Genomic DNA, 26299 nt, shown 5'->3' with positions numbered 1-26299 from the left:
CAGCTGATAACTCAGAAATATAAAGAATCATAAGAGACTACTATGAACAATTATACACCAATAAATTGGACAAACTGGAAGAAACAGATATTTTCCTAGAAACATACAATCTTTCAAGACTGAATCATGAAGAAAGAGAAAATCTGAATAGACTGATTACTAGTAAGGGGATTGAAACAGTAATCAAAAATCTCCCAACAGCAACAATAACAAAACCCCGGACCATATAGCTTCACTGGTGAATTCTACCAAACACTCAAAGAAAAATTAATACCAATCCTTTTCAAACTCTTCCAAAGTAGAAGAGAGGGGAATTCTTCCAAACACATTTTATGAGGTCAGCATTATCCTGATACCCAAACCAGACAAAGATACTACAAAAAAAGAAAACTACAGGCCAATATCCTTGTTGAATATAGATGCAAAAATCCCCAACAAAATATTAGCAAACTGAATTCAGCAATACATTAAAAGGATCATACACTATGATCAAGTGGGACTTATTCTAGGGGTGCAATGATGGTTCAGCATCCACAAATCAATCAATTTGATACATCACATTCACAAAATGAAGGATAAAAATTATGATCATCTCAATAGATACAGAAAGAGCATTTGACAATATTCAACATCCATTTATGATAAAACTCTCAACAAAGTGACTATAGAGGAATGTACCTCATCATAATAAAAGGCACATGTAACAAACCCATAGTTAACATCATACTCAGTGGTGAAAAGCTGAGACTTTCCCTCTAAGATCAGGAACAAGACAAGGATATCCACTCTTGCCACTTGCATTCAACATAGTATTGGAAGTCCTAGCCACAGCAATTAGGCAAGAAAAAGAAATAAAAGGCATCCAAATTGGAAAGGAAGAAATAAAACTCACAATCTGCAGATGACAGGACCCTATGTACAGAAAACCCTAATGACCACCAAAAAATATTTAGAGCTAGTAAATGAATTCAGTAAAGTTGCAGAATACAAAATCAATATACAGAAATACATGACATTTCTATACACTAATAATGAAATATTAGAAAGAGAAATTAAGAAAATGATCCCATTTACAGTTGCATGAAAAAGAATAAAATACCTGGGAATAGATTTAAGCAAGGAGGTGAAAGACTTGTAAACTGAAAACTGTTAGATACTGATGAAATAATTTGAAGAAGACACACACAAAAAAATGGAAAGATAGTCCATTCTCATGCATTGGAAAAATTAATATTGTTTAAAATGTCCATACTACACAAAGCAATTCACAGATTCAATGCAATCTGTATCAAAATTCCAATGGAACATTTCATGAACTAGACAAATAATTCTAAAATTTCTAGGAACCACAAAAGACCCTGAATAGCAAAAACAATCTTGAGAAAGAAGAACAAAGCTGGAGGTATCACAATCTCTGACTTCAAACTATACTACAAAGCTATAGTAATCAAAACAGTATGGTACTGGCACAGAAACAGACACACAGATGAACGAAACAGAATTGAGAGTCCAGAAATAAACTCAAACATATATGGACAACTAAGTTACAACAAAAGAGCAAAGAATATACAATAGAGAAAGGATAGTCTCTTCAATAAATGGTGTTGGTAAAACTGGACAGCCACATGCAAAAGAATGAAACGGGACTGTTATTTTACACCATACACAAAAACTAACTCAAAATGGATTAAAGACCTGAATGTAAGACCTGAAACCATAAAATTCCTAGAAGAAAACATAGGCAGTAACCTCACTCACATTGGTCTTAGTGATGTTTTAGTGGATCTGACTCCAAACGCAAGGGAAACAAAAGAAAAAGTAAGCAAATGGGACTACATCAAACTAAAAAGCTTCTGCACAGCAAAGGAAACCATCATCAAATCAAAAAGGCAACCTACTGAATGGGAGAAGATATTTGCAAATTACATAGCCAATAAGGGATAAACATCCAAAATATATACAGAACTCACATGACTTAACAATAGAAAAACAAACAACCTGATTAAGAAATGAGGATCTGAAATAGACAGTTTTTTCCAAAAAAGACATAGAGATGGCCAACAAGCACATGAAAAGTTGTTCAACATCACTAACTACTAGGGAAAAGCAAATCAAAACCACAATGAGATATCACCTCACACGTAATAGAATAGTTATTATTGACATGACAAGAAATAACAAATGTCGGAGAGGCTAGAAACCCTCACACACTGTTGGCAAGAGTGTAAATTGGTGCAGCCACTATGGAGAAAGGTATGGAGATTCCTCAAAAAAAGAATAGAACTACCATATGGCCCAGCTATTCCACTTCTGGGTATTTATCCCAAGAACAGGAAAACACTAATTCAAAAAGACATATGCACCCCTATGTTCATTGCAGCATTATTTACAATAGCCAAGATATGGAAACAACTTAAGTGTCCATAGATGGATAAATAGGTAAAGAAGATGTGGTATATATAAAATGAAATACTACTCAGCCATAAAAAAGAGTGAAATCCTGCCATTTGCAGCAACATGGATGGAACCTGAAAGTATTACGCCAAGTGAAATAAGTCAGATGGGGGAAGACAAATACCATATGATCTCACTCATGTATGGAATCCAGGCAACAACAGCAACAACAAACAAACAAAGACAAACTCACAGATACAGAGATCAGAGAAGTAGTTAGCAAAGAAGGGTATTGGGAGGTGGACAAAATGAGTGAAGGGGGATCAGCTGTATGGTGATGGATGGTGACTAGACTTGTGGTGGTGATCACTTTGTAGTGTATACAGATGTCAAATGATAATATTGTACACCTGAAACTTATATTAAAAAAAAAAAAGCTGGCCTCTTACCCAGGTCTGTCCCCACCACCACACTCCCACTTCAGACTACCACCAGGGGGCAGTTGTGTTCCATCTCAGATGGTTCCTCCACCAGCGCAGCTTGGGATGGGGAGAGAAGGGGAGAGAAGCAGATATCTAAGGGACAGAAGGGAACTAAAAGGCTGCCAGACTCCCCAGCTCCGGTGTCTTAGGGTATTGGCTCTGCCCAGATCTAGAGAAAAGTTTCTCAATTGTTTTTCCTCCCTTGTCTCCCTCCTACTTTTTTTTTTTTAATTTATTTATTATTTTTAGCTGTGTTGGGTCTTCATTTCTGTGCGAGGGCTTTCTCTAGTTGTGGCAAGCGGGGACCACTCCCCATCGCGTTGTGCGGGCCTCTCACTGTCGCGGCCTCTCTTGTTGCGGAGCACAGGCTCCAGACGCGCAGGCTCAGTAATTGTGGCTCACGGGCCTAGTTGCTCCACGGCATGTGGGATCTTCCCAGACCAGGGCTCGAACCCATGTCCCCTGCATTGGCAGGCAGATTCTCAACCACTGTGCCACCAGGGAAGCCCTCCCTCCTACTTTTATGTCTCCTCATTCATTCATTTATTTAATAAACTTTTAAAATAGGTTTATTGAGATAATTTCTATCCCATAAAAGTTCACCCCCTTAAAGTGGACAAGACAATGATTTCTAGTATATTTACAGAGCTGTGCAACTGTTACCATAATCCAATTTCAGGACATTTTCATCCCCCAAAGAAGCCTTGTACCCATCAGCAATCACTTCCCAGCTTTCCATCCCCTGTTCCTCTCCCTCCCTGCCCTAGGCAACCACTAATCTACTTTCTGTCTCTATAGATTTACCTATTCTGGATGTCTCCTATAAATGGAATCATAGAATATGCAGCCTTTTGCAACTGGCTTCTTTCACTTAGTGTAATGTCGTCAATGTTCAACCATGTTGTAGCCTGTATCAGTACTTACTTCCTTTTTATGGCTGAATAATATTCCATTGTATGGATAGACCACACTTTATCCGTTAATCAGTTGATGGACATTTGGGTTTTTTTCTACTTTCAGGCTATCATGAATAACACTGCTATGAACATTAGCATTCCAGTTTTTTAAATTGAGATATAATTCACATACCATAAACTTCATCCTTTTAAAGACTACAATTCAGTGGTTCTTAGTATATTCACAAAGTTGTGCAACCGTCACCACTACCTAATTCCAGAACATTTCATCATCCTACAAAAGACCCCATACTCATTAGCAGTCATTCCCTATTTCCCCTTCCCTCTAGCCCCTGGAAACCATGAATCTACTTTCTGTCTCTGTGTATTTGTCTATTCTGGACATTTCATGTAAATGAAATCATACAATATGTGGCCTTTTGTGTCTGCCTTTTTTACTTAGTATATGTTTTTGAGGTTTGTCCATGTTGTTACATGTATCATTACTTTATTCTTTTTGTTGCTGCATAATATTGCATTGTAATGATATACTACATTTTATTTATGTATTTGTCAGCTGGTAGACATTTGGGTTGTTTCCAATTTTTGGCAATTATGAATAGTGCTGCTATGAATATTCATGAACAAGTTTTTGTGTAGTCATGTGTTTTCATTCGCTTGCGTATATACCTCGGATTGGAATTGCAGGCAATCATATGGCAACACAAAACAGCTGCACCATTTTCCATTCCTACCAGCAATGTATAGAAATTCTAATTTCTCTGCATCCTCGCCCTTTTGATTCTAGCCATTCTCGTGGGTATGAAATGTTATCTCATTTACTCAATATGCTTTTACGGAGCACCGAACTATGTGCCAAGCCCGTTCTAGGTGCTAGAGATGAGCAGTGAACAGGACAGAGATGGCCCTGCCCTCATGGGGGCCCAAGACCTACTATAGATTTAGATATTCAAGGAGTAATGAATACATTAACCAGACAAGTTCAGGAAGTGCGACAATGACTTGAAGCAGAGTATGGGTGGCAGGGCAAGGGCAGTGGTGGCGGAGCTGCCTCATCCAGGGGATCAGGGGAAACGGCGCTGCTGGGAAGGTGACATATGTGATGAGACGTAACAGGTAAGAAGGAGCCATCCTGCTCAGCCCTGGAGGACAAGGTCCCAAGTACAGGGAACAGCAAGGGCAAAGGCCCTGAAACCTGATGAGTGTGGTGTCTTGTAGGGACAGCAGGAGAACAGTGTGGTGGGAGCTAAGTGAGCAAAAGTGGGGAGAGGCGGTGACTGGGGTGGTGGAGGAAGATCACTCATGCCTTTGAAGGCTACCATGAAGAGCCTGAATTTAATTCTGAGCTTGGTGAGAAGCCACTAAAGTTTTGAGAGCAGAGTATCTACATTCTCAGAATCTCCCTCTTTCTGTGTGTGGGGAAGTGGCTCTCGGGAGACAAGGGAAGAGCAGGGAGACTGATGAGGGCACCATTCGCACAGTCCAGGTGAAGGATGGCGGAGGCTGGGAGGGTTAGGCCTGGGTCTGGATATGCTTCAGAGGTAGAACTAAACAATTTACTGGAGGATTGCATGTGAAGGATGAAGAGAGGAGAAGCATGTTCCTTCTGGCCCCTCGCATTTGGCAAACATGCAGTGAGGCCTCAGTGTACTGATTCGATCCAGTGGACCACCGGGACCAGAAGAGGTACATCTTCTGCCTTCAGCCCGGAGAGCCAGGACTCTCCCCCACCAGAAAATTGCAGGCTGGTGGCCAGTCTTCATCAAGCTCCTGTGGCATCCTGGGTCCTACGCTTGGCACTGTGAGGGCTCAAAAGAAGACCCTTATTTTTGCCCTTAGGAGTTCAAGCCTCATGCCAACCCTACTCTAACTGCTTCTGGTCATCCAGAACACGCTGCCCAATTCATCTCCCTGGCACCGTGCTCCCACCAGCTCATCCCCGACTCGGAGCCCTTCAGTAGGTCGCTGTGCCCCTAGCCGTGTTTCCCAACTTGAGTAATGTATAGACAGGCTCTCCAAAAGGAAGAAGATCCTCCCATGCCAGATACTGTTGATTTAAAATGCTTTTATCATACTGTTCCTTAAGATATAAAGCTAGGTACAAACTTCAAGGGCTCCTATACAACCATAAAACCGAGTTATAAATTAAATACAAACACAACTACAAACCTGATAACACTCAGACGAATGTTATTCACTTAATGTGCTGGATGATGTTGTTCTGCAGAATCAAAATCACCCCCTTGCAATTTTGAGCCTTGCAATTTTATTGGCTGTGCCAGTGTGGTGGTTTGTTTTGTCTTTGTTTGTTTGTTTGTTTTTACTTTGGAGCTCCTACACGACTGTGTGGGCTGAATCGATTTGCTCACTTCTTTTCTCATGTGGGTGAGGGGAACCCTCTCAAAGGGTGAGCGCATAGCCTCATCATTTGGCTCCCTTGCTGTGGGCATGTCCGTTCCTCTGTGTTTTAAGCCCAGGACTGTTACAAGGACCTTCATAAGCCCCCAGAATTCTTACCTTTGGAGGCTCCACCTCACCCCTTGTCAAACATATGAAAATGTACCCACACTTCACATCAACTATACTTTTTCTTTTTGCTATTAGAAGGGATTTATTTTTATAATTCTGCAGTTGAAATTATTTCAAGGAACAATGTTTGCAGGTGTGTCTGTTATTTTAGTTGTTGTTGTTTGTTACTTCAGAGTCATTAACATTCTTTTTTCAGATGTGAAACATTGTCGGGGCCCTTGGAATTCTCCCAGGCCCAAGGGCTGAGCTCACGGTGCTGGAAGATAAACCAGCCAAGCCGAGACCTGCTTCTTTCTTTCCTCATCAGCCCAAGACAATTAAAGTGGGGCAGTTGGCGCCAACCTGACCCCAAGCACAGACCAACATGGGCATGAAAATGGGGTTGGCTGCTCTGGGTTATGAGACCTGGGTCATTCAGAGGAGTCAGAATTATGCTTATACTCGTTGTTTTTAGATTATCAGTGAAATGAAAGCCCTAAGTTATGAAAACCCTAGTGAAGCCAGATTACGGGGAACATGCCTGAGGCTCCTCAGAGGTCAGAGACCCCAGATTGAGGCCCCTTGGCCTTCAAGGTCAAGTCGCAGCACCTCGGCCTGGGACCAAGTGCTGCACATTGTACGGCTAGTTCTCCTTTCCAGAGGTTTTCTCCTCATCACTCCCCTACCCGATACCAAGTATAGGAGCTTCTCCACAACCAGCCTTTGACCCTACTGTTGTCTCTGCTCAAAATGACCCCCTTACAGTTTTCAGACTATTTTATTTTTTAAAGGTTTTAAAACATTGTGCGGTTATACATGTTAGCTATAGGAAAATCAGAAAATACAGGTATAGGAAAATAAAAAAATAAAAATAGTCAGTGATCTCATCACAGAGAAATAATCATGATTAACTGATTATTTGCTATATATACTCTTTAAACTTCAGTTTTCCACATGCATATATTTATATTAACAAAATATAATGAGTGTGATTTTTCAAATGAAGTATCATAAGTAAATAAAAACGGAGAGAGTACTATAACATGTACTTCTCATAACCGAGTTTTGAGAAATCTTAACACTTATAGCATATTTGCTTCAGCTCCTTAAAAAAAAAAATAAAACCTGACAGATGTGGCTGAAACACCCTCTACCCCTGACCTAGTGCTCCTTGGCAATCCCTCCCCTGCATCCCCCTACCAGAGTCAATCTCTCTTACAAATTTGGGGTTTAGCTTTCCCATCCATGCTCTGGATATTGTTAAACTTCAAATGAATTGCATTGTTGTGCATATATCCTTCTGCAATCTGCCTTTGGGTCTGACGTTATGTCCTACAGGTGCGTTCGTGTTGATTCATGTCACCTAGTTTGTTCATTCACACTGCCATTCACAATTCCATGGAATGAATGGACCACAGTTTCTTTACCAATTCCACTGATAATTGATTGTGCAGACTGTGCTACAGAACACCTTAGTACGTACAGTCTTCTTGTGTTGGGAACATGAATTTCTCTGGGATCAATACCCAAGACAGAATTGCTGAGTTGTAGGGCACATGCAATATCATAACCTTCCTTTTTCTTAATTCACTCACAATTCATGAACATTTTTCCATTTCAATACCTATCCCACATCAATATATTTTGTTTGTTTGTTTGTTTTGGTTTTTATAAATTTACTTATTTATTTTTGGCTGCTTTGGGTCTTCGTTGCTATGCGCGACCTTTCTCTAGTTGCAGTGAGCAGGGGCTACTCTTCATTGCGGTGCACGGGCTTCTCATTGTGGTGGCTTCTCTTGTTGTGGAGCACGGGCTCTAGGCTGGAAGGCTTCAATAGTTGTGGCATGTGGGCTCAGTAGTTGTGGCTCGCAGGCTCTAGAGCACAGGCTTAGTAGTTGTGGCGCACGGGCTTAGTTGCTCCACGGCATGTGGGATCTTCCCGGACCAGGGCTCAAACCTGTGTCCCCTGCACTGGCAGGCGGATTCTTAACCACTGCACCACCAGGGAAGTCCTAATATATATATATATATATATATATATATATATATATATAAAATTTTTTTTTTCAAAGAGACATCTGCACTTCTATTTTTATTGCAGCATTATTCACAATAGCCAAGACATGGAAACAATATAAGTACTCATCAGATGGATAATGTCTCTCTCTCTCTCTCTCTCTCTCTCACACACACACACACACACACACACGCACAATGGAATATTATTCAGCTTCAGGGAAGGAGGACATTCTGCCATTTACGACAACATGGATGGACTTGCACACATAGAAAGACAGAGTATGACATCACTTACATGTACAATTTAACAAAGCTAAAATTTTAAAAACAGAATAAAATAGTGATTAGCAGGGGATGAGGGGGTGGGGGGACAGATGTTAAGAGTACACATTTACAAGTAGTAAATAAGCCCTAGAGATATAATGCTTAGTACTGTACAATAGGGACAAAAATATTATAATCATCAAACTTGCTAAGAGACTATAACAATTTTTCCAACTACTAAAAAGAAAGGATAATTTTGTAATGAGATAGAGGTGCTAATTATTGCTACAATCACATTAAAATATAACAATGTCCTTAAATTAACATGTTGTACACCTTGAATTTATATAACTTTACCTGTCCAATGTATCTCGATTAAAAAAAAAAGGATCAGGGTCAAGGTCTGGATGAGTCAATATCAAGGCAAGGGTGAGCCTAAGGGTCACAGTCAGGTACAGAATTGGGCCAGTGTCAGGTTGAGTATTTGAATAAGATTCAGTACGTGGGTGGATCTGGGTCATGAGGGTCAGGGACATAATCGAGTCCAGCTGAGGTTCAGTCAAGGTCACAGTCAGTGTAAGGGTGAGGGTCAGAACACCTTCTGGTCAGTCAGTATTATGATGAAAACGTGGAACAGGGTTAGGGTCAAATTCAGATGAAAAGCCAGGTCCAGGATCAGACTGAGTTTGAGGGTCAGTGTGAGAGTGAAAGTCAGAAGGGTCAGGGTGAGGATCAAAGTCAGGTTCAGGTTGAGGTTTGTCGTCAGGGTATCAGGGTGAGTCTCAGGGCCTGAATGACAACTTCAGGATTGTTGAGTCTTAGAATAGGGTCAAGGTCAGGGTCAAGGTCAGGATCAAGAGTAGAGTCAGATCTGTGTGAGGGACAGGGTCTGGGTGATGGCTGAGTTTCAAGGTCAAGGTCATAGTCTGGTTTAGTGATGAGTGAGGGTCAGGATTAAGGTCAGATTTAAATGACTTTCAGGTTCACAGTCAAGGTCATAAGAGTTTGGATGAGGAGCATAATCTGTCAAAGCGAGCATCAGTGTTACCAGTTAGGATGAGTTAGGGTCACCGTAGGGGTCGAGACAGTGTTAGGATGAAGTCTTCAGTCAAGTTTCTGACTGAGAGTCAGGGTTACATAAATGTGAGGGACACAGGGTCAGGGTCATGGTGAGTCAGTCAGTCAGCATCGGAGACAGGATGGGGGCAGGGTGGGGCCTGGTTGGCACCCTCAGGTAAGAGTGAGACTGAGGGTAAAGGTCAAGTTGTGGGTGGGATCATGGACATCAGGGGTTAGGATTAGAGTGGGTATGTTAAAGTTCAGGGTCAAGTTAAGGGTACCAGGATCATGGTCAAGGTGAAGGTCATCAGTATCAGAGTGAAGTTGAAGGTGAGCAATCCCTGTCCCATTTCCCAGCACCATGTGTGGCTTTTGCAGATGCCACTTTCTGAAATGTTCTTCCTCCATTTACCTGCATATCTATATTCCTCACCTGCTTGGAGTCTTCAGTGCGGCCTAACCCTCCCCGTCCCCCTCCACCTCCACTGGGATACAAGTATTATGAAGGCAAGGATCTTGGAATGCAATGTTTTGGTCATTGATGGGTTCCAAGCTACTCGGAAGAGTGTCTGGCACAGACTAGGTGCAGTTAAGCTTGTTTAATAGATGACGATGTGCTACATTATTTCTGGGGGAATAAAAGTACATCTGAAATACAACAAACTGTTCACAGTAGCTTTCTCTGGGGTAGAATTACAAGTAAGCTTCACAGCTGATTTAATACATGTCCATATTGTTTTAATTTTGAAAAAATTAACATTGTTTTATAATCTCCAAAAATGGATCTTTCCATTTTAAGGGAAAACAAAGAACTTCAGGTAAAGTTCCTGACACAGTGATTGGCACAAGACACTCACTGAACCATAGCTGTTACCTAAACCTCAGGAACTGGCAGCCTTCCTGGGAACCTTGGAGCACCCTCAAAGAAACCCTATTCTAGTTCTCTAGACAGACCAAGAAGCAAGACAACATGGAGAGTCTATTTATTCAACAGCCAACTTTGAAGACAAAGCCTCAGTAGTCTGAGGGGATGTATTTCCCCTGTTTCTACTTCAGTCCTTTTCCACAAGTTTCTGTCCTTTGCAGGCTACAGTTTGATGCAAACAGGCTGGTTGTCCTAGATATACTTATACACAACCTTCAAGGGCACAGTTTGGAGGTGCAGATGCACGGGACACTTGTAAAAGTGGGACAGCAGAGTCTCACTGTAGCCCACAAGGATGTAGAACTTATGTGCAGGTAGCTGCCTCAGGACCAGGGCACAGATCTCCACCTGGTTAGCCCGGCGCTTTAGAACAAGCTGGTCGGCCAGGCAGCCTGGGAAGGTGCCCAGCATAAATTTACGAAAGAAAACATCTTCCACTGTTCTCTCTGCAGCATGGTCCTCCCCAGCCAGGTTACCTGTGTGCAGCGACAGCCAGCCCTTGCGATGGGCGATGTGGTGCGGCGCGTGCGCCTATTCGTACGTCACTGGCTTGTCCCCCTTGCCCACTCGGACTCGAGCCGCCCGGTTCTTGGCGCAGACCGCAGAGGTGTGCAGGGCGCGCCAGACGCACGGCAGCTCCCGGCTCCAGGACAGCACCAGTGGCCGGAGCTCCCGACAGCAGACGGGCGCCGCCAACTTGGCAAGTCCTAATATATTTTTAACAGCTATAGAAATTCTGCCAAAAATTTCTCAACATAATCAAGATAGGCATAATTAGTTTCTATTAAAATCTACTCTGTGAGGGAGTATCTTTGCAGCTATATTTTTGTGCATATCTTTAATTATTTCTGTAGGAGGAATGCATAAAGGTAGAACTTCTGGGTCAAAAGGGATATGTATTTTCAAGACCAACTTCCCTGAGAATTCTTTAACCAACTGCTCCTTCCATCAGCTCCCACCTCCTACAAGGGTACAAGGGCCTATTTCCCCTAAATGTGGCCCACTCACACCCTTAAAGCTTTTGCCTCTGGAAATATTGTCCTTACACCTTCACCTCTCCTGCCGCTTCTCCTCTTCCCTCAGCCAAAATCTGGCCTGTGGACTTTCAAAGCCCTTAATAACTCTTGTATAACATTCATCACTTTCTCATTTCCTCCACAGCTATTTTGGTGTGTGATTTATCTTTGCTCCAGATATAAATATTTTAGTATCAGGAATTCTATTTTCTTCAATGTTATTCTTTCATAATTTATACACCTCCAAGTAACATATACAACATCTATAGTAAACTACACGTGCAGACTGTTTAAAAAATACATGGAGTTCTGGAAAATATTTGATTAAAATGTTCTAAGTTAGTGAAGTTACTGCATTTCCATTCCATTCCACCCAACTGACATTTGTTGAGAAAGCTCTCCGGAATAGGAGCTGTGCCAGGCCCCAGGGAACCAGAGGCAAACAGGCCCTGGTCCCTGTCCTCCAGGAGTTCACAGTCAATTAAATGTTGCCCTGAGCATCCTCTCATGCAAGGCAAAAAGGGAAACATGATGTATTATCTCCAACTCATGATTAAAGAATGAAGGCTGTTTCAGCTGTGAAAGACCCTTTACCCTGGTGTTAAAGTACAAGAAGGATTTTTCACATAAGTGCTGCTATAGAGACCTATGTTTTGAACAATCTCTTTAGCAGTCTTTTAGAGACAACGCAGAGAGGCTCCGCTCCATGTGGATTTAATTCCTCCATCATACGTCAGAGAGTCAAGGACACACTATTAAGACATCATTCAGGGGCTTTCCTGGTGGTGCAGTGGTTAAGAATCCGCCTGCCAATGCAGGGGACACGGGTTCGAGCCCTGGTCCGGGAAGATCCCACATGCTGCAGAGCAACTAAGCCCGTGCGCCACAACTACTGAAGCCCGCGCGCCTAGAGCCTGTGCTCCACAACAAGAGAAGCCACTGCAATGAGAAGGCCGCGCACTGCAACGAAGAGTAGACCCGGCTCCCTGCAACTAGAGAAAGCCCGCGTGCAGCAACGAAGACCCAACGCAGCCAAAAATAAATAAAGATTTAAAAAAAAAAAAAAGAAAGACATCATTCAGTAAGGGTCCTTCTGGGGGTTGGGGTCGGGGTTCCACCAATGTAGCCTGGGTATAAAGTGGCTTAATGTCAACCCCAGAGGAGGACAGCCACCGGGTGATTAGCACAATGTTAGACGCCTAGTAGGGGTCTAACCACACGCCAGTTCAGCCAGCATTTGTTTACTCACTTATTTAACTGACTGCTTACTATGTGTCAGGCATTCAGGCTAAATCCTGGGGACATTTTGGTAGATAAAAGACATGTTGCCACCTCATACACTGCTGGTGGGAATGTAAAATGATATGGCCACTTTGGAAAAGAGTTTGACAGTCTCTGAGGAAGTTGAACATACACTGACCATAAAACCCAGCAATTCCATCCATAGGTATCCAGGTATTTACTCCAGCAAAATGAAAATGTGTGTCCACACAAAGATGTGTAGGCAAATGTTCATATCAGCATTATTCTATAGAGAAAACTGGAAGCAATCCAAAATTGAAAAGGCGAATGGGTTAACAAATTGTAGCACAACCATGTTAGGGAATACTACTCAGCAATAAAAAGAAACAAACTTCCAATACTCGCAATACGGATGAAGCTCAGACTTCATGCTCAGTGAAAGAAGCCAGACACAGAAGGTCTCATATTATACTGATTCCATTTATGTGACATTCCCAGAAAAGGCAAAACTGGAGAGACAGAAAGCAGATCAGTGATTGCCTGGCGATGAGGGTAAAAGCAGGGATTAACGGGAAACAGGTCTGAGGGATCTTTTGGGGCTGATGAAAGTTCTAAAACTGGATTGTGGTGATGGTCATGCAATTCTGCGAATTTACTAAAAATCATGGAATTATACACTTAAAATGGGTGAGTTTTGTGGCATGTCTTGTAAAGAGACATGACGAAACAAAAAAGACACAGGCCCTACATTTATGGGTTTTATCACCTAATTAGGGAGACAGCAATCAAGCACCTAAGTATAGAATAATAAAGTCTGTCAAATAGAAGGAAGGAAATACAGTGGGTGCAGTGACAGAGAATAAAAAGGGGAAGCTCCTTGGAGAGGTGGCCAGGGAAGGCCTATCTGAAGAGGTGTCATTTGGATGGAGACCTACAAGGAGGAGAGATGGGAAGGGCACTCCAGGAGAGAGAATGGCATGGTCAAAGGCAGGGTTGGAAGCCCATGAGCTATACTTTTTATGCATATTTTGTAGTGCTTCAAAGAGGTGCCCCGACCTGCTAACCACATGGCACATGAGTGATGGGGCAGGTGTTTAAAACAAGGTCTGCTTGTGCCTGAAGTTGGCATCAGTCTTCCTGCCAGTTTGTTCCTGCAGCCGATGCGACTGCCCCAGTCACACACAAGCTGCCCAGCATGTCCACACTGGCCTGCCGCTGCCCAGGGCTTGGGGCACAGTGGGTAGTGGAGGTGCCTGGGCACATGCTAGGCAAGGAGACAGCCAAGGTATCTGTGACCTCACGCTGCCCCAGCACCTGCTTCCCAAACTGTGAGTCACGGGGCAGGGATGACTGCAGGGTCCCCCTTGACAGACTCCGCCCAGGCTCAGGCAGTCCAGAGGGCCAGGGGAGCTATAGGCTCCAAGTGGACCTGCCTGCCTGAACCTCCTCTCCATATCCAGACCTAATGCCCCTGAGGGCAGACCTGGATTCAAACTGACACAATGGCACTTCTGAGCTGTGTGATCTTGGACTTCACTGAGCCTTGCTCTCCTCCTTTGCAGGATGAGGACGTTGGGGTATGGGAAAGAGCAGATCTGGGGTTAGAACCCATGCCCGCTTGGTTCTGAAGCCCTGGTTTCTCCGCCATGCCAGATGGAATGGCTTCTTGCAACAGGCCTCACTGAGGGGCTAGTTGGGTGTTCTCAGCCCTGACCGTGCAATCAGATCACTGGGGAGTTTGATGAACTTTAGGATCCACCCTCAGGGATCAGGTTTAATTGACCTGAGGTGGGGCCCAGGTGCCAGTACATTTTAAAAGCTCTCCAGATAATTCAAATAAATAGGCTGCCAGGGTTGAGAATCACTGATCCAACCCCTTCATTTTCTTTCGTTTTTTAAACCCCTTCATTTTAGAGATGAGGTGACGGATGCCCAGAGATTCTGAGTGACTGGCCCCATCCCCAAGGTCCTCCAGCCATTTGCAGCTGAGCTGGAGTCTTTGAATTCTCCCCTATGTGTGAAAGAACTACAGTGAGGACATATAAAGCCTCAGTAAAGAACAGGAGCTTTGTAATCAGATAGAGGTGGGTTCAATTCCAAGTTGTCACTTACCTACACACTGTGTGACCTGGGGCAAGTCACTTCACCTCTCTGACCCTCAGGAACTTCATCTGTGAAAACAGGGGTTATGTGAAGTCTAAACCAAATAGTGTATGCAGAGAGGAGGTGCTCGTTAATCAGGTGGCATCCCCTAGAAGAGACCTTCAGTACAGTTCGATAGACACTTATTGAGCACCAGCTATAGGCTGGTGCCTGTTTCTGGGGCCACAGAGCTGGGATCAGACAGGGGAGACCGACAGAGGGAACACAGGAAACAGGCTGGGCTAGACAGAGTGGAGGGGCTATGTTAGCAGTAACATAGGCTGTGGGAGCACAGACGTGGGAGCCCTAATCAGACTTGAGATGGGGCAGGGGTGTAGGGTATGGGGGTGTCTCCATCAAAGGCCTCTTTCCTAGTACCCTGGGTTTGGGGAAGTGAATGTTCATTGAAATAACTACTTTATGTTAAGTCTTTTGCTTTTGTCTACTCACCTAATCTTCAAAACACCCCTTCAGGATAGGTAACATCACTCGCATTTTAGAGATGAGCTTCAGAGAAGTACGGAACCTTGGCCAAGGTCCCTCAGCTGAGGTCAGAATCCACTCAAGGAGTCTGACTCCAGAGTGGAAGCTCATCCCATGGTCCCCAGCCCTAGTCATACAGGGTCTTTTGGGGGGCCTTAGTCCACCATCCTTGGTTCTGACTGGCTGGGCAGCCCCTGGGGAGTTGCCCCCTGAGTCAGTGGGGCTGAGCAGCTTGTCTGCTTCAAGGGCACCTGGCTCGATGCTTTTCTCCTACCTTCACCTGCACCCCCAGCCCAAAGTCAAAGACACCCAGGAGTGGGAAACAGCAGCTCCCTGGGAAAGCTCCTGAGAACACAAATATTCAGCCCTTAGGATACAAGACACCTCCCTGAGTGGCAAGGCCTGGCCTGGCTCTACCACTCCCAGCCCCAGTTCACCCACTGTCCTCACTGCTCTAAGCACTCCAGCCACTGGAGTCTTCTTCCTGCCCTCCTGCACCCTTCCCACTTCCGGGTCTTTGCACAGGTCGCTCCCACTGCCTGAGCCCTCTTCCCTTCTCTCTGGGTGTGTGACTCCATCCTTCACACTCAGCTACTCCCTCTCTAGTGCCCCTGACCTCCCCGCCATGTGGAATATCTCCAGCACCAAGCACCTATTCCTCAAGTGACCAATCATATTTGCTAAGATGGTCTTGATGTCCTCTCCCTCCTGCCTGATCCAGCTTCCCCCATCTTGGCCCTGTCCAGTCCTATGCCCTATCCCATTTCTCTAGGACCTGACTCTCTCCAGTTGTCAACCAACAAATTCACATTACAGAATGTTTTTGTTTATGATCAAAATCTCCTCCATTTACAAAAATTCAGTGGAGCTGCTGCTCGGTGGTAAAGCAAACATTATAAAACATGGATTTAAAAGAGAGATTGAAAGCCACTAGAAAGAGATAGAGAGAAATCTATCAGGCTTCTGTACCAAATTAGTAACTGAGGTTCAATATATAACTTACCTAAGAGCTTCCTAGCAGCCAAAGCAAAAGGGGAAATACACTGGGTTAGAGTAGTCTGGTTCTGGGGTGACTTGGTCCCTTGAAAAAACACATCCTTACTCCCCCCACTGAGAGGGGCTGAATATAGAAGAGCTGCTATTGGCAGGGAAGGCCTTTGAGCCTATGTCCCTCAAATGCTCTTTCAAAGCTCAGGCTGCACTGTTCTTACCTCCTCGGTCCCTGCTCTAGCCTCTCCCATCTTTTCCCACCCAGCAATCTCTGCCCTTTCTCTCCTAGCTTGTTTCTTTCCCCTCCCTCCTCCTGTTACTTGGAGGGAGTGGTTTTCCATTCTCTCTGTACTCCTGTCCCTGCTGGCAGTCTCCGTGCTTGTCCCAGCTAATTATCAGGCATTTCATCTGCTTCACTACTCCAGCCTGGCCTACTTTCCCTGGCTCTGGGCTCCGCAAAAGTAGTGGGTTTCCCATCAGCAGAGGTGTTCAGACTTGGGCCATGTGACCTCTGTGGGGGAAGCAGCAGAGGAGATTTATAAATGGAAAGAGGGACTAGAATAGATGACTTTTCACATCTCTTTCAGGTCCAGCCCTCAGGGTCTGTGACTCTGTGCCTGGGTGACCGAGATGTAGCCCAGATCCCCACCCCAGCTCCGGCTCCTGTATGGTCCTTCAGAGAAAACGCAGTTGAGTTCAAATCCCATGACACAACTTAAAAGCTGCCTTACTCTAGATTAGTGATCATGTCCCACTCAGCTTCAGGTTCTTAACGTAGAAAACTGGGGTAATACTGACCGCAGGGAATCGTGGGGTCAAGGACAGTGCCTGCCTAACTTTTATTTATGTATATTCCTGCCCGATCACAAGCAGAAAGGGGTTTGAAGCTTCTTAACAAATAAACACACAAATAACAACAACAACAAAAACTAAGCAACTACATACCAGACGATTAAAATAATGGAAAAATTATCTCATCCCAGCTCCCCTACTTGCTGGCTGTGTGACCTTGGGCAAGTTGTTTCACCTCTCTGAGCCTCAGCTTCCTCATTTGTAAAATGAGATAATAGTAGTACCTGCCCCCATTGGGGTATTATAGAATTAAATAAAGTAATATAGAAGAATATTTAGCACAATGCCTGGCATATAGTAAATAGTCAATACATTTTAGCAATTATTAATATTATGTAATCTCATTTTTTTGTTTATAAAAAAGTAACCTGGGTAAAGCTGAGCCACTTTGAGGCCAGTCTCAAATCACTATTGAATTAGAAAGAAACACCAGTTCCTCCCCCCGCCCCAGCAACAAAAAATTGAAAGGCAATTTAAAGGGCTTTTTTTCTTTTTTTTTTAATTTATTTTTGGCTGCGTTGGGTCTTTGATGCTGCGCGCAGGCTTTCTCTAGTTGCGGCAAGCGGGGGCTACTTTTCATTGTGGTGCGCGGGCTTCTCATTGCGGTGGCTTCTCTTGTTGCGGAGCACGGGCTCTAGGCGAGCAGGCTTCAGTAGTTGTGGCACACGGGCTCAGTAGTTGTGGCACACAGGCTCAGTAGTTGTGGTGCACGGGCTCAGTAGTTGTGGCGCACGGGCTCAGTAGTTGTGGCGCACGGGCTTAGTTGCTCCGTGGCATGTGGGGTCTTCCCAGCCCAGGGCTCGAACCTGTGTCCCCTGCATTGGCAGGCGGATTCTTAACCACTGCGCCACCAGGGAAGTCCAAAAGGCAATTTAAATATTTATTCAATTCTTTTGAAAATGTTAAAGGTGATTTTATTCATAATCTCAAAAAAACTTCTTAACATTCCTTTTCCTCTTTCTGTTTCTTTTTCTCGTCTTCCCTCCCACCCTCTGCAGACAGCCTCCAAATCTGTATCCTGAGTCCCTCAAATGCTCTCTCAAAGCTCAGGCTGCACTATTCTTACCTCCTTGCCCCCTGCTCCAGCCTCTCCCATCTTTTCCCACCCAGCAACCTCTGCCCTTTCTCTCTTAGCTTGTTTCCTTCCCTTCCCTCCTCCTTTTACTCAGATCCACAGAATAAAACCAGGCTGAAGCTACCTGAACTACAGAGTTTTCTTCCTCAAAGGCAGGGAGGAAAGGAGGCTATGAACAGGTGAATAATGTAATGTTCTTCCTCTCACAAAACGGACATACATCTGTTAATACAGCTAAATGCAGAATCTCATCAAGGAGTTAACAGTGGTTGATATTTGAGGAGTAGGATTATGGGGGACTTTTTCCCTATTGTATTCATTTCCATATTGTTTACATTATTTTACAGTGAGCACATATTAATTTCACTTGAAATCAGGGAAAAGGGGGAAAACAGCAGAAAGAGTAAAGCAAAAGCAGGGATAATGTGAGTATCCAAAATATATTCCACTGGTCCTGTATTTAAATCATGCAAAGTGCCAACTATGGGACCCAGCACACACTTGATAAATAGCAGCTATTGTTAGTCAAGACCTAATGGACCTCCAATCCCTCATGGAAACTCAAACTGCCCAATTGAATCAGAGTAGCTGGTGGCCCAAGGAGAAAAGGGTCAGGCTGGGACATGTCGGTCCCCAGCCCCACCCCAGGCAAACTCTCTGCAGGGTTGTATCAGTCAAGAAATAGTCAGATTGGGTCTGACAAGCTCTGCCTGCTCCTCCCGGACCAGCCTCCTAACAGGCTCTTTCTGATGCTTTCCTGACTATATCCTCCTAGGCTGGTGGGTGGATGTGTGTGATGGGGGAGTCTGTTCCTGGAGAGTCTGGTGATGCCCCCAGGAGCTCTAGACTATAGCTTAAGTTCAGTTATGGAAGACAAGACAAAATAAAAAATTAAATAATTCTCATAATGAGTCTCATCCTGTCTGCAGGCCTGTGGGCTGTCCAATTTTTCCAGACTCTATCTGACTTGGTACATGGCATTAGCAACCCCCCACTCCCCCAAAAACTCAGTCAACCACTAAGGATTCTTTGGGTACCTACTGTATGCTAGACATTACTGAATGTCTATTCTGTACAAGATGATGACAGAGGCAAAGCAGAGGAAGAAGAATACCAATAATAACTGTTGCCATTTATTGAAGGCCTATGAAATGTAAGCCTCTCCACAAATTCGGGAGGATTCTTCTTGGACCTTGGTGAGTCCTGAGGCTGGGATGGCTAGAAATCACACCTAGACTCAAATGCCAGGTGCCTCTGAGGCTCTCACTCTCCATGGCCTGGACAGTCAGAACCCTTGGCCACAGTGACTGGCCGAGGAATGGATATATGTCTCAATAAGAGCCAATGAGACTTGGTTTGAGGAATGTTGTTGGAACTGTTGAGGAAAGAGTCCCTGTTTCTGTTGCAGCTGCTGAGAGACTAGGATGCCTGGCTGGTGCTGCTGGCAGCCACCCTGTGATCATGAGGAGAGAGCCTGCCAGAAAACGAGGCCAGCAGAGAGGGAAACAGTCTTGAGAGACCAAGAGAATGACACCACCAATCCTGACATCATCTGAGCTCCTCAATGCAGCCATGACTAAAGCTAGCTCTACCCCTGTACTTTCAGTTTAAGGGAGTTCTTCTGCCAGTTTGAGCCCTGATGCTCTGACTGCTGTGCCCAGAAACCTGAGTATTTGGAGGAAGCACCCTCACCATCCAGTCTATAGGAACCTGACAAGGGAAACATGTTTCCTGCCACACAACCACCCAGGTTTCTGTCAGAGAGCCCAGCAAGCCCACAAATGTCAACAGAAGCAGCATGATGCCAGCAAAGGACCAAATCCTCTTAGACTGGCTGTGCCACCTTGGGGAAGTCACTTTCCCTCTCTGAACATTAATTTTCCTCACCTGTAACATGGGGCTGGGGTGGGAATCATAGCATCTATAGAATAGAATTGTTCCTAGAAGGCTGTTTGGTGGAGGTGAGTTCTGAGGATCCTCAGGGAGCTGGGGGTTAGGGTCAGAGTTAGCAGCAAACTTTCTCACTGTTCTCCCCTGAGCAGCATAAGACCAGGGCCTGTCTCTCCTAGGCAGCCTGGTGGAATGGAATAGACTCAGCCATAGCACTAGGAGTCCTTCATTCTAGTCCTGGTTCTGCTGCCAGCCAGGGAGTGGCTCTGGGCAAGCCCCTCCCCTGCCAATGTGCCCCCTTCAGAGGTGAGAAAGCCACGCCCTTTCTCCTCTTTTCTTCATAGGGTCAGGATCACACCATGTTCACTGTTGTATCCCCAATACTCAGACCAGTTCCTGCCTCATTGATAGAGCATTCCAGAATGCCCATCGTGTGAGTGAATAAAATGTGGTCAGGATGCCTGACCTTTCTTTTCTTTTTTTTGGAACATGTTGTTGTAGTATAACATATACAGAAAAAAAATGCACAGATCCTAAGGCGTCTTCACAAACTGAGCACAGCCCTGTCTCCAGTCCTTCCATCTCCAAACCACCTTACCAGCAGCCGGAAGTCCCCCTGTTGCCCCCTTTCCAGTCATTCCCTCCCCAAAGGCAACACTGGCCAGACTTCTGACAGCATTGAAGTGCTTTGAACTTCATATAAATGGAGCAACGCTTAACATTTTCCAGTGGTTCATAGCTTACAGAGGGCCCATGTGTACATTAACTCATTAAATCTTCCCAACAGTACTGGGGGGTATGCAGGAATTACAAATCCTGTTTTACAGAGGAGAAAACTGAAGCTCAGAGAGGAGAAGGGAATCCCCCAGAATCACACTGCTGGCAAGTGGAAAGCCAGGATAACTGGTTCCATTTTCGTGTCTCCCTGGATTTCAGAATGTCCCTCCAGGCATCAGGAATGGTCACGAATCTGAAACCAGGAATGGTCAGGAATCTGAAACCAGCCCAGGCCTGGGCAGCTGATGGTATAAGTTACCAGTCCTCCAGGATGGAAAGAGGGTCTGGGCATCCAGGTCCAGAGAAGTTCTGGTCACCTTTTGGGCAGGGCCCACCCCTCCTTTCTAGTCTGTGGCACTCAACAAACTTTGTGAATGCTGACAAGTGGCCTCCTCCCTGTCTCCTTCCCTCCACACTGGAGAATTCAGAGGGCTGTTGAATGGAAACAGGGAGAGTTATTTCCACAGCTCCCTCCCTGCCCTCCAGGTGGCCACACACACTGCCCAGGAGCAGATGGTCCCTTTGTAACCTTGCACTGTGTGCCCAGACCCCTCCTCTGCATGCTCAGTCACTGTGGGCCAGCTCCTGACCAGGGGTGGCTGCCAGCTGCTCTTACTCCCCCTCCTGGCAGTAGATGCCCTGTCTTCCAGAATCCACCTCTGTCACCTGCGACTGGTAGGCAAGATTCCCCAGGTCTTTCCTTCTGGCCTCATGAACTCCTATACATCCTTCAAAGCCCAAACACCATCTCCTCTGGAATGTCTTTGTCTCTCCTAAACATCCACTTATCATGGTTCCTGCATATTAGTTTCTCTCTCTCAACACAACATAGAGATAATCACAAAGTCACATAAACAAAACACACACTTTCACCTCACCCACAATCTTTCTCTCTCTCTTTTTTTTGCAAACTGGGCTACACACACAGTTGTACCAAATAACAGCCTTGCCCCTCTCATGTGCACATGCTACACCGCAAAACCAGAGGGGTTTGGGCTCTACTTGTTTACAGCAGGGACACAAAGTCTCTTTCTACCACACCAACGTGCATGCAAAACAGGCCCCAAAAGTACAGATCACACATTCATACAAATACACAGACACACACCTCTTTCACTCAGGCAGTTGCACAACCACATGTAGAGACAGTTTCTCCTCTGACATACAAACGTAGAGGCATGGAGAAACAACCATCCTTCTCTCTGCTTCCCTTCTACCTTCTCCTCTCAACCCTCTCTCACTCTTACACACATACACACACACACACACACACACACACACACACACACGGAAGCAGGCAGTGACAAACTCCCAAAATAGTCTCTGCCTTTCCGTCACACATAAACACACAGGCACGCGGGATCCATCCCCCACTCCGCTTTTTCTGTCTCCTCCTCCCCTCTTACACACACACACACACACACACACACACACACACACACACAGCCCACATAAACACACACACGCAGCTGCAGCGCGCTGGGTCACACTCCTTGCTGGCGCCAGGCAGTAGACAAAGGTCGCCGAGGCTCCCGGCGCCGCGCACCTGACACAGCTGAGCCGCTCCCCGGGCTCCGCCAGCCCCGAGCCGGTCTCGGCGAGGTCTGGACCCCGCACCCTGAAGCCGGAGACCCAGCCAGTTTCTGCCCTCGGGGGTCCGCACGCCGCCCCGGCCCCGGCCCCGGCCCCGGCCCCGGCCCCAGTCCCAGCGCGCAGAGGGTTAAGGTGCGGGCGCTGGCGGGGGAGGCGGTCCCCGGGCGTGATTGGCTGCGCTGCCCGGGCCCCCCTCCCCGCCATTGGCCCCTCGGCGGGCCCGCCTCCTGGGACTCCGCGCTGGTGCCGCGCTCAGGCTCGGGGCCCCAGCGCGCCGCCGCGGCAGGCAGCCGCGGCGTCGGAGGAGCGCGGCCGGGACCAGAGAGTGGGGCCCGGGGGGCAGCGCGGGGCAGGAGCGAAGCGCGCGAGCTATGGTGAGTGTTGCGCCCGGCCCGCCTCGACGGTCCCCCGCGGCGGCGCCGGAGTGGGACTCGGGGCCCGCCCGGCTCGCGGGGGCTGGGCTCAGGCAGCAGCCCTGGGAGGGCGTGGAGTCGAGGGGCGCGCGGGCAGGGCTTGGCTCGCCTGGCGGCGCCGCGCTCTGTCCCATCGGGGCGGCCGCGCCGAGCTTGGTTCTGGGCGGCTGGACCCGGCCGGGTTTGGAGGGCTTGGGGTGGCCGATTCGGTTCGGGGTCCCTTGGTGCGGTTCTGGGCTGGGGCGTCCGGAAATCCCTGGACCCGGCTGGGCTTGGAGACCCTCGGCTGGTTCTGTAAGGGGGTCGGGGGCAATCTGAAGAGGCTGGATTCGGTAGGACCTGAGTGTCCCGGGCCTCTGAGGTGGTTCCAGGTCTCGGCTTGGGGCATCGTGGGTGGCAGCGCCGAGCGCATTCGTAAGGCTAGGTCGGGCGCCCTGGGACTGTGGATTCAGTATTCCCCTAGGGGGTTGAGAGTGGAGGCTGGGCAGCCAGGTTGACGGCTATCAGAGTCCAGGGGCCACTTGGGGACCCTAGGCCCAGCGATCTGGTCTCCCCAGCATCTCCCAGTAATGGGTCTTCAGAGGAGGGGCTTGCTGAGACCAAGCACTGACTTGGATGGGCAGTGGCACCGGGGAGAAGGGAGCTGGGCATGGGGATTTCAGGGGGGTTTCTGAAGCCTCAGGAGAGAAACCCATTTGGCTGGGCCAGAGCTGTTGAGGTTGTGTTAGAGAGGAGGGTTGTCTCTGGAAGGAAAGCTAAGACCTTTCAATATCTCTCTGGGGCCCAGTGATCACCTCTCCATCTTGGGGGCCAAGGCCACCTACTTCTCTGTGGCTTCTTTCCCCCAAGGACAGGCCCCTCTGATTCTCTCTCTAGTCCAGTTCTGTACCCTGCGGAGTGGATACAAGTCACCACGTAGGGCCTGAGGAGGGCACGTGCCAGTGATGGTGGCTGCCAGTCCCGGGGATGCAGCCACCTCCACTTCTCCATGGCAATGCTGCCAAGCCTGTGGGGGCCCGGGTGGGGGCAGGATGGGATCCCCTGTAGACTGACGAGTCCCCCCAGGGGCTCCCCAGGTCCAGCCCCTGCTCTGCCCAGGGCTGGAGTGCCCTTACAACATCCCTTTCCTCTTCCCTCCAAGCCAGTCCCCTCTTTTCTCGCTCCACGAGTGTCCGCCTCCCCTGCACCACCTGCCTCTCCGGAGTCAGTAGTAATGCAGGTATGGCTTGACTCCACGCCCAAAGGTGCTTAGAGACCATCTTGGATCCAGCCCACCTCGTGGATCAGGAACCTGCCCCTGGATTGCTCTGCTTGAACAGTTTCAGTGGTAGGGCGCTCACTCCCCGCGGACCGGCATTTGATTTAAGGTCTCAGTATACGGGAAATAAAAAGGGTGTCTTTGAGGTCATACCATCCACTTTGCCTCCAAGCCCACCCTGACCTAAGTTACTCAGAAAGAGAACTGTTTTCTCCTTAAAAATCAGTAAAGAAAGAGAGGTCACCTTGCATTGGTGACACTTTTCAGAGCTTTACAACCTAAGAAGCCTCCCAGCCTGTCAGAGAGACCCCTGGCTTTGGCATCAAACAGATTTGGGTTTGAATTCTGGTTCCTCTACTTCCCCAGAGGGACAAATTACGTCATCACCTCCCAGTATCAGTTTCCTCGTCTGTGAAACGAGATGATGGGTCTTATCTCACAGGGATGGTGTACAGATTCAGTGAGATAACCCAGTGAGAGTGCTTTGCTCGAATACAGCTAACTTTCCTTTCTTGTACAACCTTAAGCTCAAGGTGGGAAGTTCTGCCTGACATCTAACCTATTTGCTAAGTCTGGAAGAAGGATTAAAATTTATCATGTTGTGGGGAGAAGAAGGGAAGAGTGATACTTAGAGAATGGGTCATTGGCTCATCTTTTAACAAAGATTTATTGAACACTTACTATATGCCAAGCCCTGTCTAGGGAGGGAAAAACAGTCATAAACACTGTGTCAGGAGAGCTTCCACCAGTTCATAAATGTCCATGCAATCCTCAGGCTAGGTGGCATATCTTTAGGAGAGGTAGAGAGATCCTGCCAGGCGAGGGCTCCCTTCTGTATGGAGAGGTGAGAGAAAGCTTCACCGAGCAGGTGGCATCTGAGTTGGAAAGAACATCCCAGGTAGGGGAACCTGTGTGAGCAGAGGACCAGAGGTGTGGGAGTACGGGAGAGGCCTGAATGGGGCTTGCCTGACACCTGGGCATCAGAGAGGCAGGAGAGAGGAGAGAGAGCGGGCATGGGATGTTGATGGGGCTGGATGGCTGGAGGCTTAGGCAGACCGAGGAGCCGGAGCTCCACTGTGGATTGTTGGTCCACTGCATGTGGGTGCAGAGGAGGCTGATGTCAGGCCTCCTTGGCCCCCATCATTTTGGTTTCCCCTAAGCACTAGTCCCTGTGCTCATTCCTGAGGTGGGGGTGATTCAGGGCCGCTAGAGTGTTTATTCCTTGGATCTCCTGCTCCATGGGTTTTAAACAATTCAGCGTTCCCTCCATCCTTGCCAAGTTTCCCCTGGCCCCTGGGTTCCTAGTGGGGCTCCTTTGGAGAGTGTGTGGGCTGTTTCCTGTTGTCCTGGCTCAATCTCCCTGATGGTTCCAAGCTCCCCACCCAGGTCTCTAACCCCTTGGCAGGGAGTCAGTGCTGTTCTCAAAGACCTCAAGTAGACCCCCCCAGTGCAGGCTTGACATGAGGGTTCTCAGGAGGCTTTTTGTGTCTCCTGTCTCTGGCTGTCCCCATACTGCCCAGCAGCAGGCACAGAGGGGTGAAGGAGATTGCCCAGGGTCACACAGCAAGATAGTACCAGAGCGGGCACAGACCTCCCAGATGTTTGGAGGGTTACCAGACGGACAGGTTGGGGGAAGGAGGCCCAACCCAGCATTGCCAGTCCACTCTTGTGGCGCCTTGAGAATGTTCCTTTACATTCCAAACTAGGGGCTGAGCTCAAAGCCACAGCTAAGGGTTGGGAATCATCTTTACTGTAAGTGGCTGAGTTGAGGACAGGTCCAGCTCCTAGGTTTGAATACTGGATATACCACCAACTTGCTGCGTGACTTTGGATCAGTTATTCCCTCTTTCTACACCTCCTTTCCTACCAAGTGGGGCAGATCTGCTCCTTCTGTAAGATACAATGTAGAAATGCTTCATTACCTATTAATCACTTGAGGGAAAAAGTATTGTTAATTATAGGTGGGAGGCCAGCCATGTCCCCCCTGAACCAGTCTGTAG

The 26299-nt window shown here is 46.9% G+C and overlaps 1 protein-coding gene and 1 pseudogene across 1 annotated transcript in view; one reads left to right on the top strand and one right to left on the bottom strand.

The window, feature by feature from the left end:
- Nucleotides 1-10760: 10760 nt before the first annotated feature.
- LOC137760520 (small ribosomal subunit protein uS3m pseudogene) lies at nucleotides 10761-22832 on the bottom strand (annotated as a pseudogene).
- A 63-nt stretch (nucleotides 22833-22895) lies between these two features.
- Nucleotides 22896-26299, top strand: part of ECE1 (endothelin converting enzyme 1) — a 118405-nt gene continuing 115001 nt past the window's right edge. The window contains exon 1 of the mRNA XM_068539099.1: nucleotides 22896-23002. Within this exon, the coding sequence (XP_068395200.1) occupies nucleotides 23000-23002 (3 nt within the window). The 5' untranslated portion in view covers nucleotides 22896-22999. The remainder of the gene's footprint in view (nucleotides 23003-26299) is intronic.

The sequence above is a fragment of the Eschrichtius robustus genome, chromosome 3, assembly GCF_028021215.1.
Source record: "Eschrichtius robustus isolate mEscRob2 chromosome 3, mEscRob2.pri, whole genome shotgun sequence".
Taxonomy (NCBI): Eukaryota; Metazoa; Chordata; class Mammalia; order Artiodactyla; family Eschrichtiidae; genus Eschrichtius; species Eschrichtius robustus.
The sequence above is the reverse complement of the archived record's forward strand: the minus strand, read 5'-3'. Positions and strand labels throughout refer to the sequence as shown.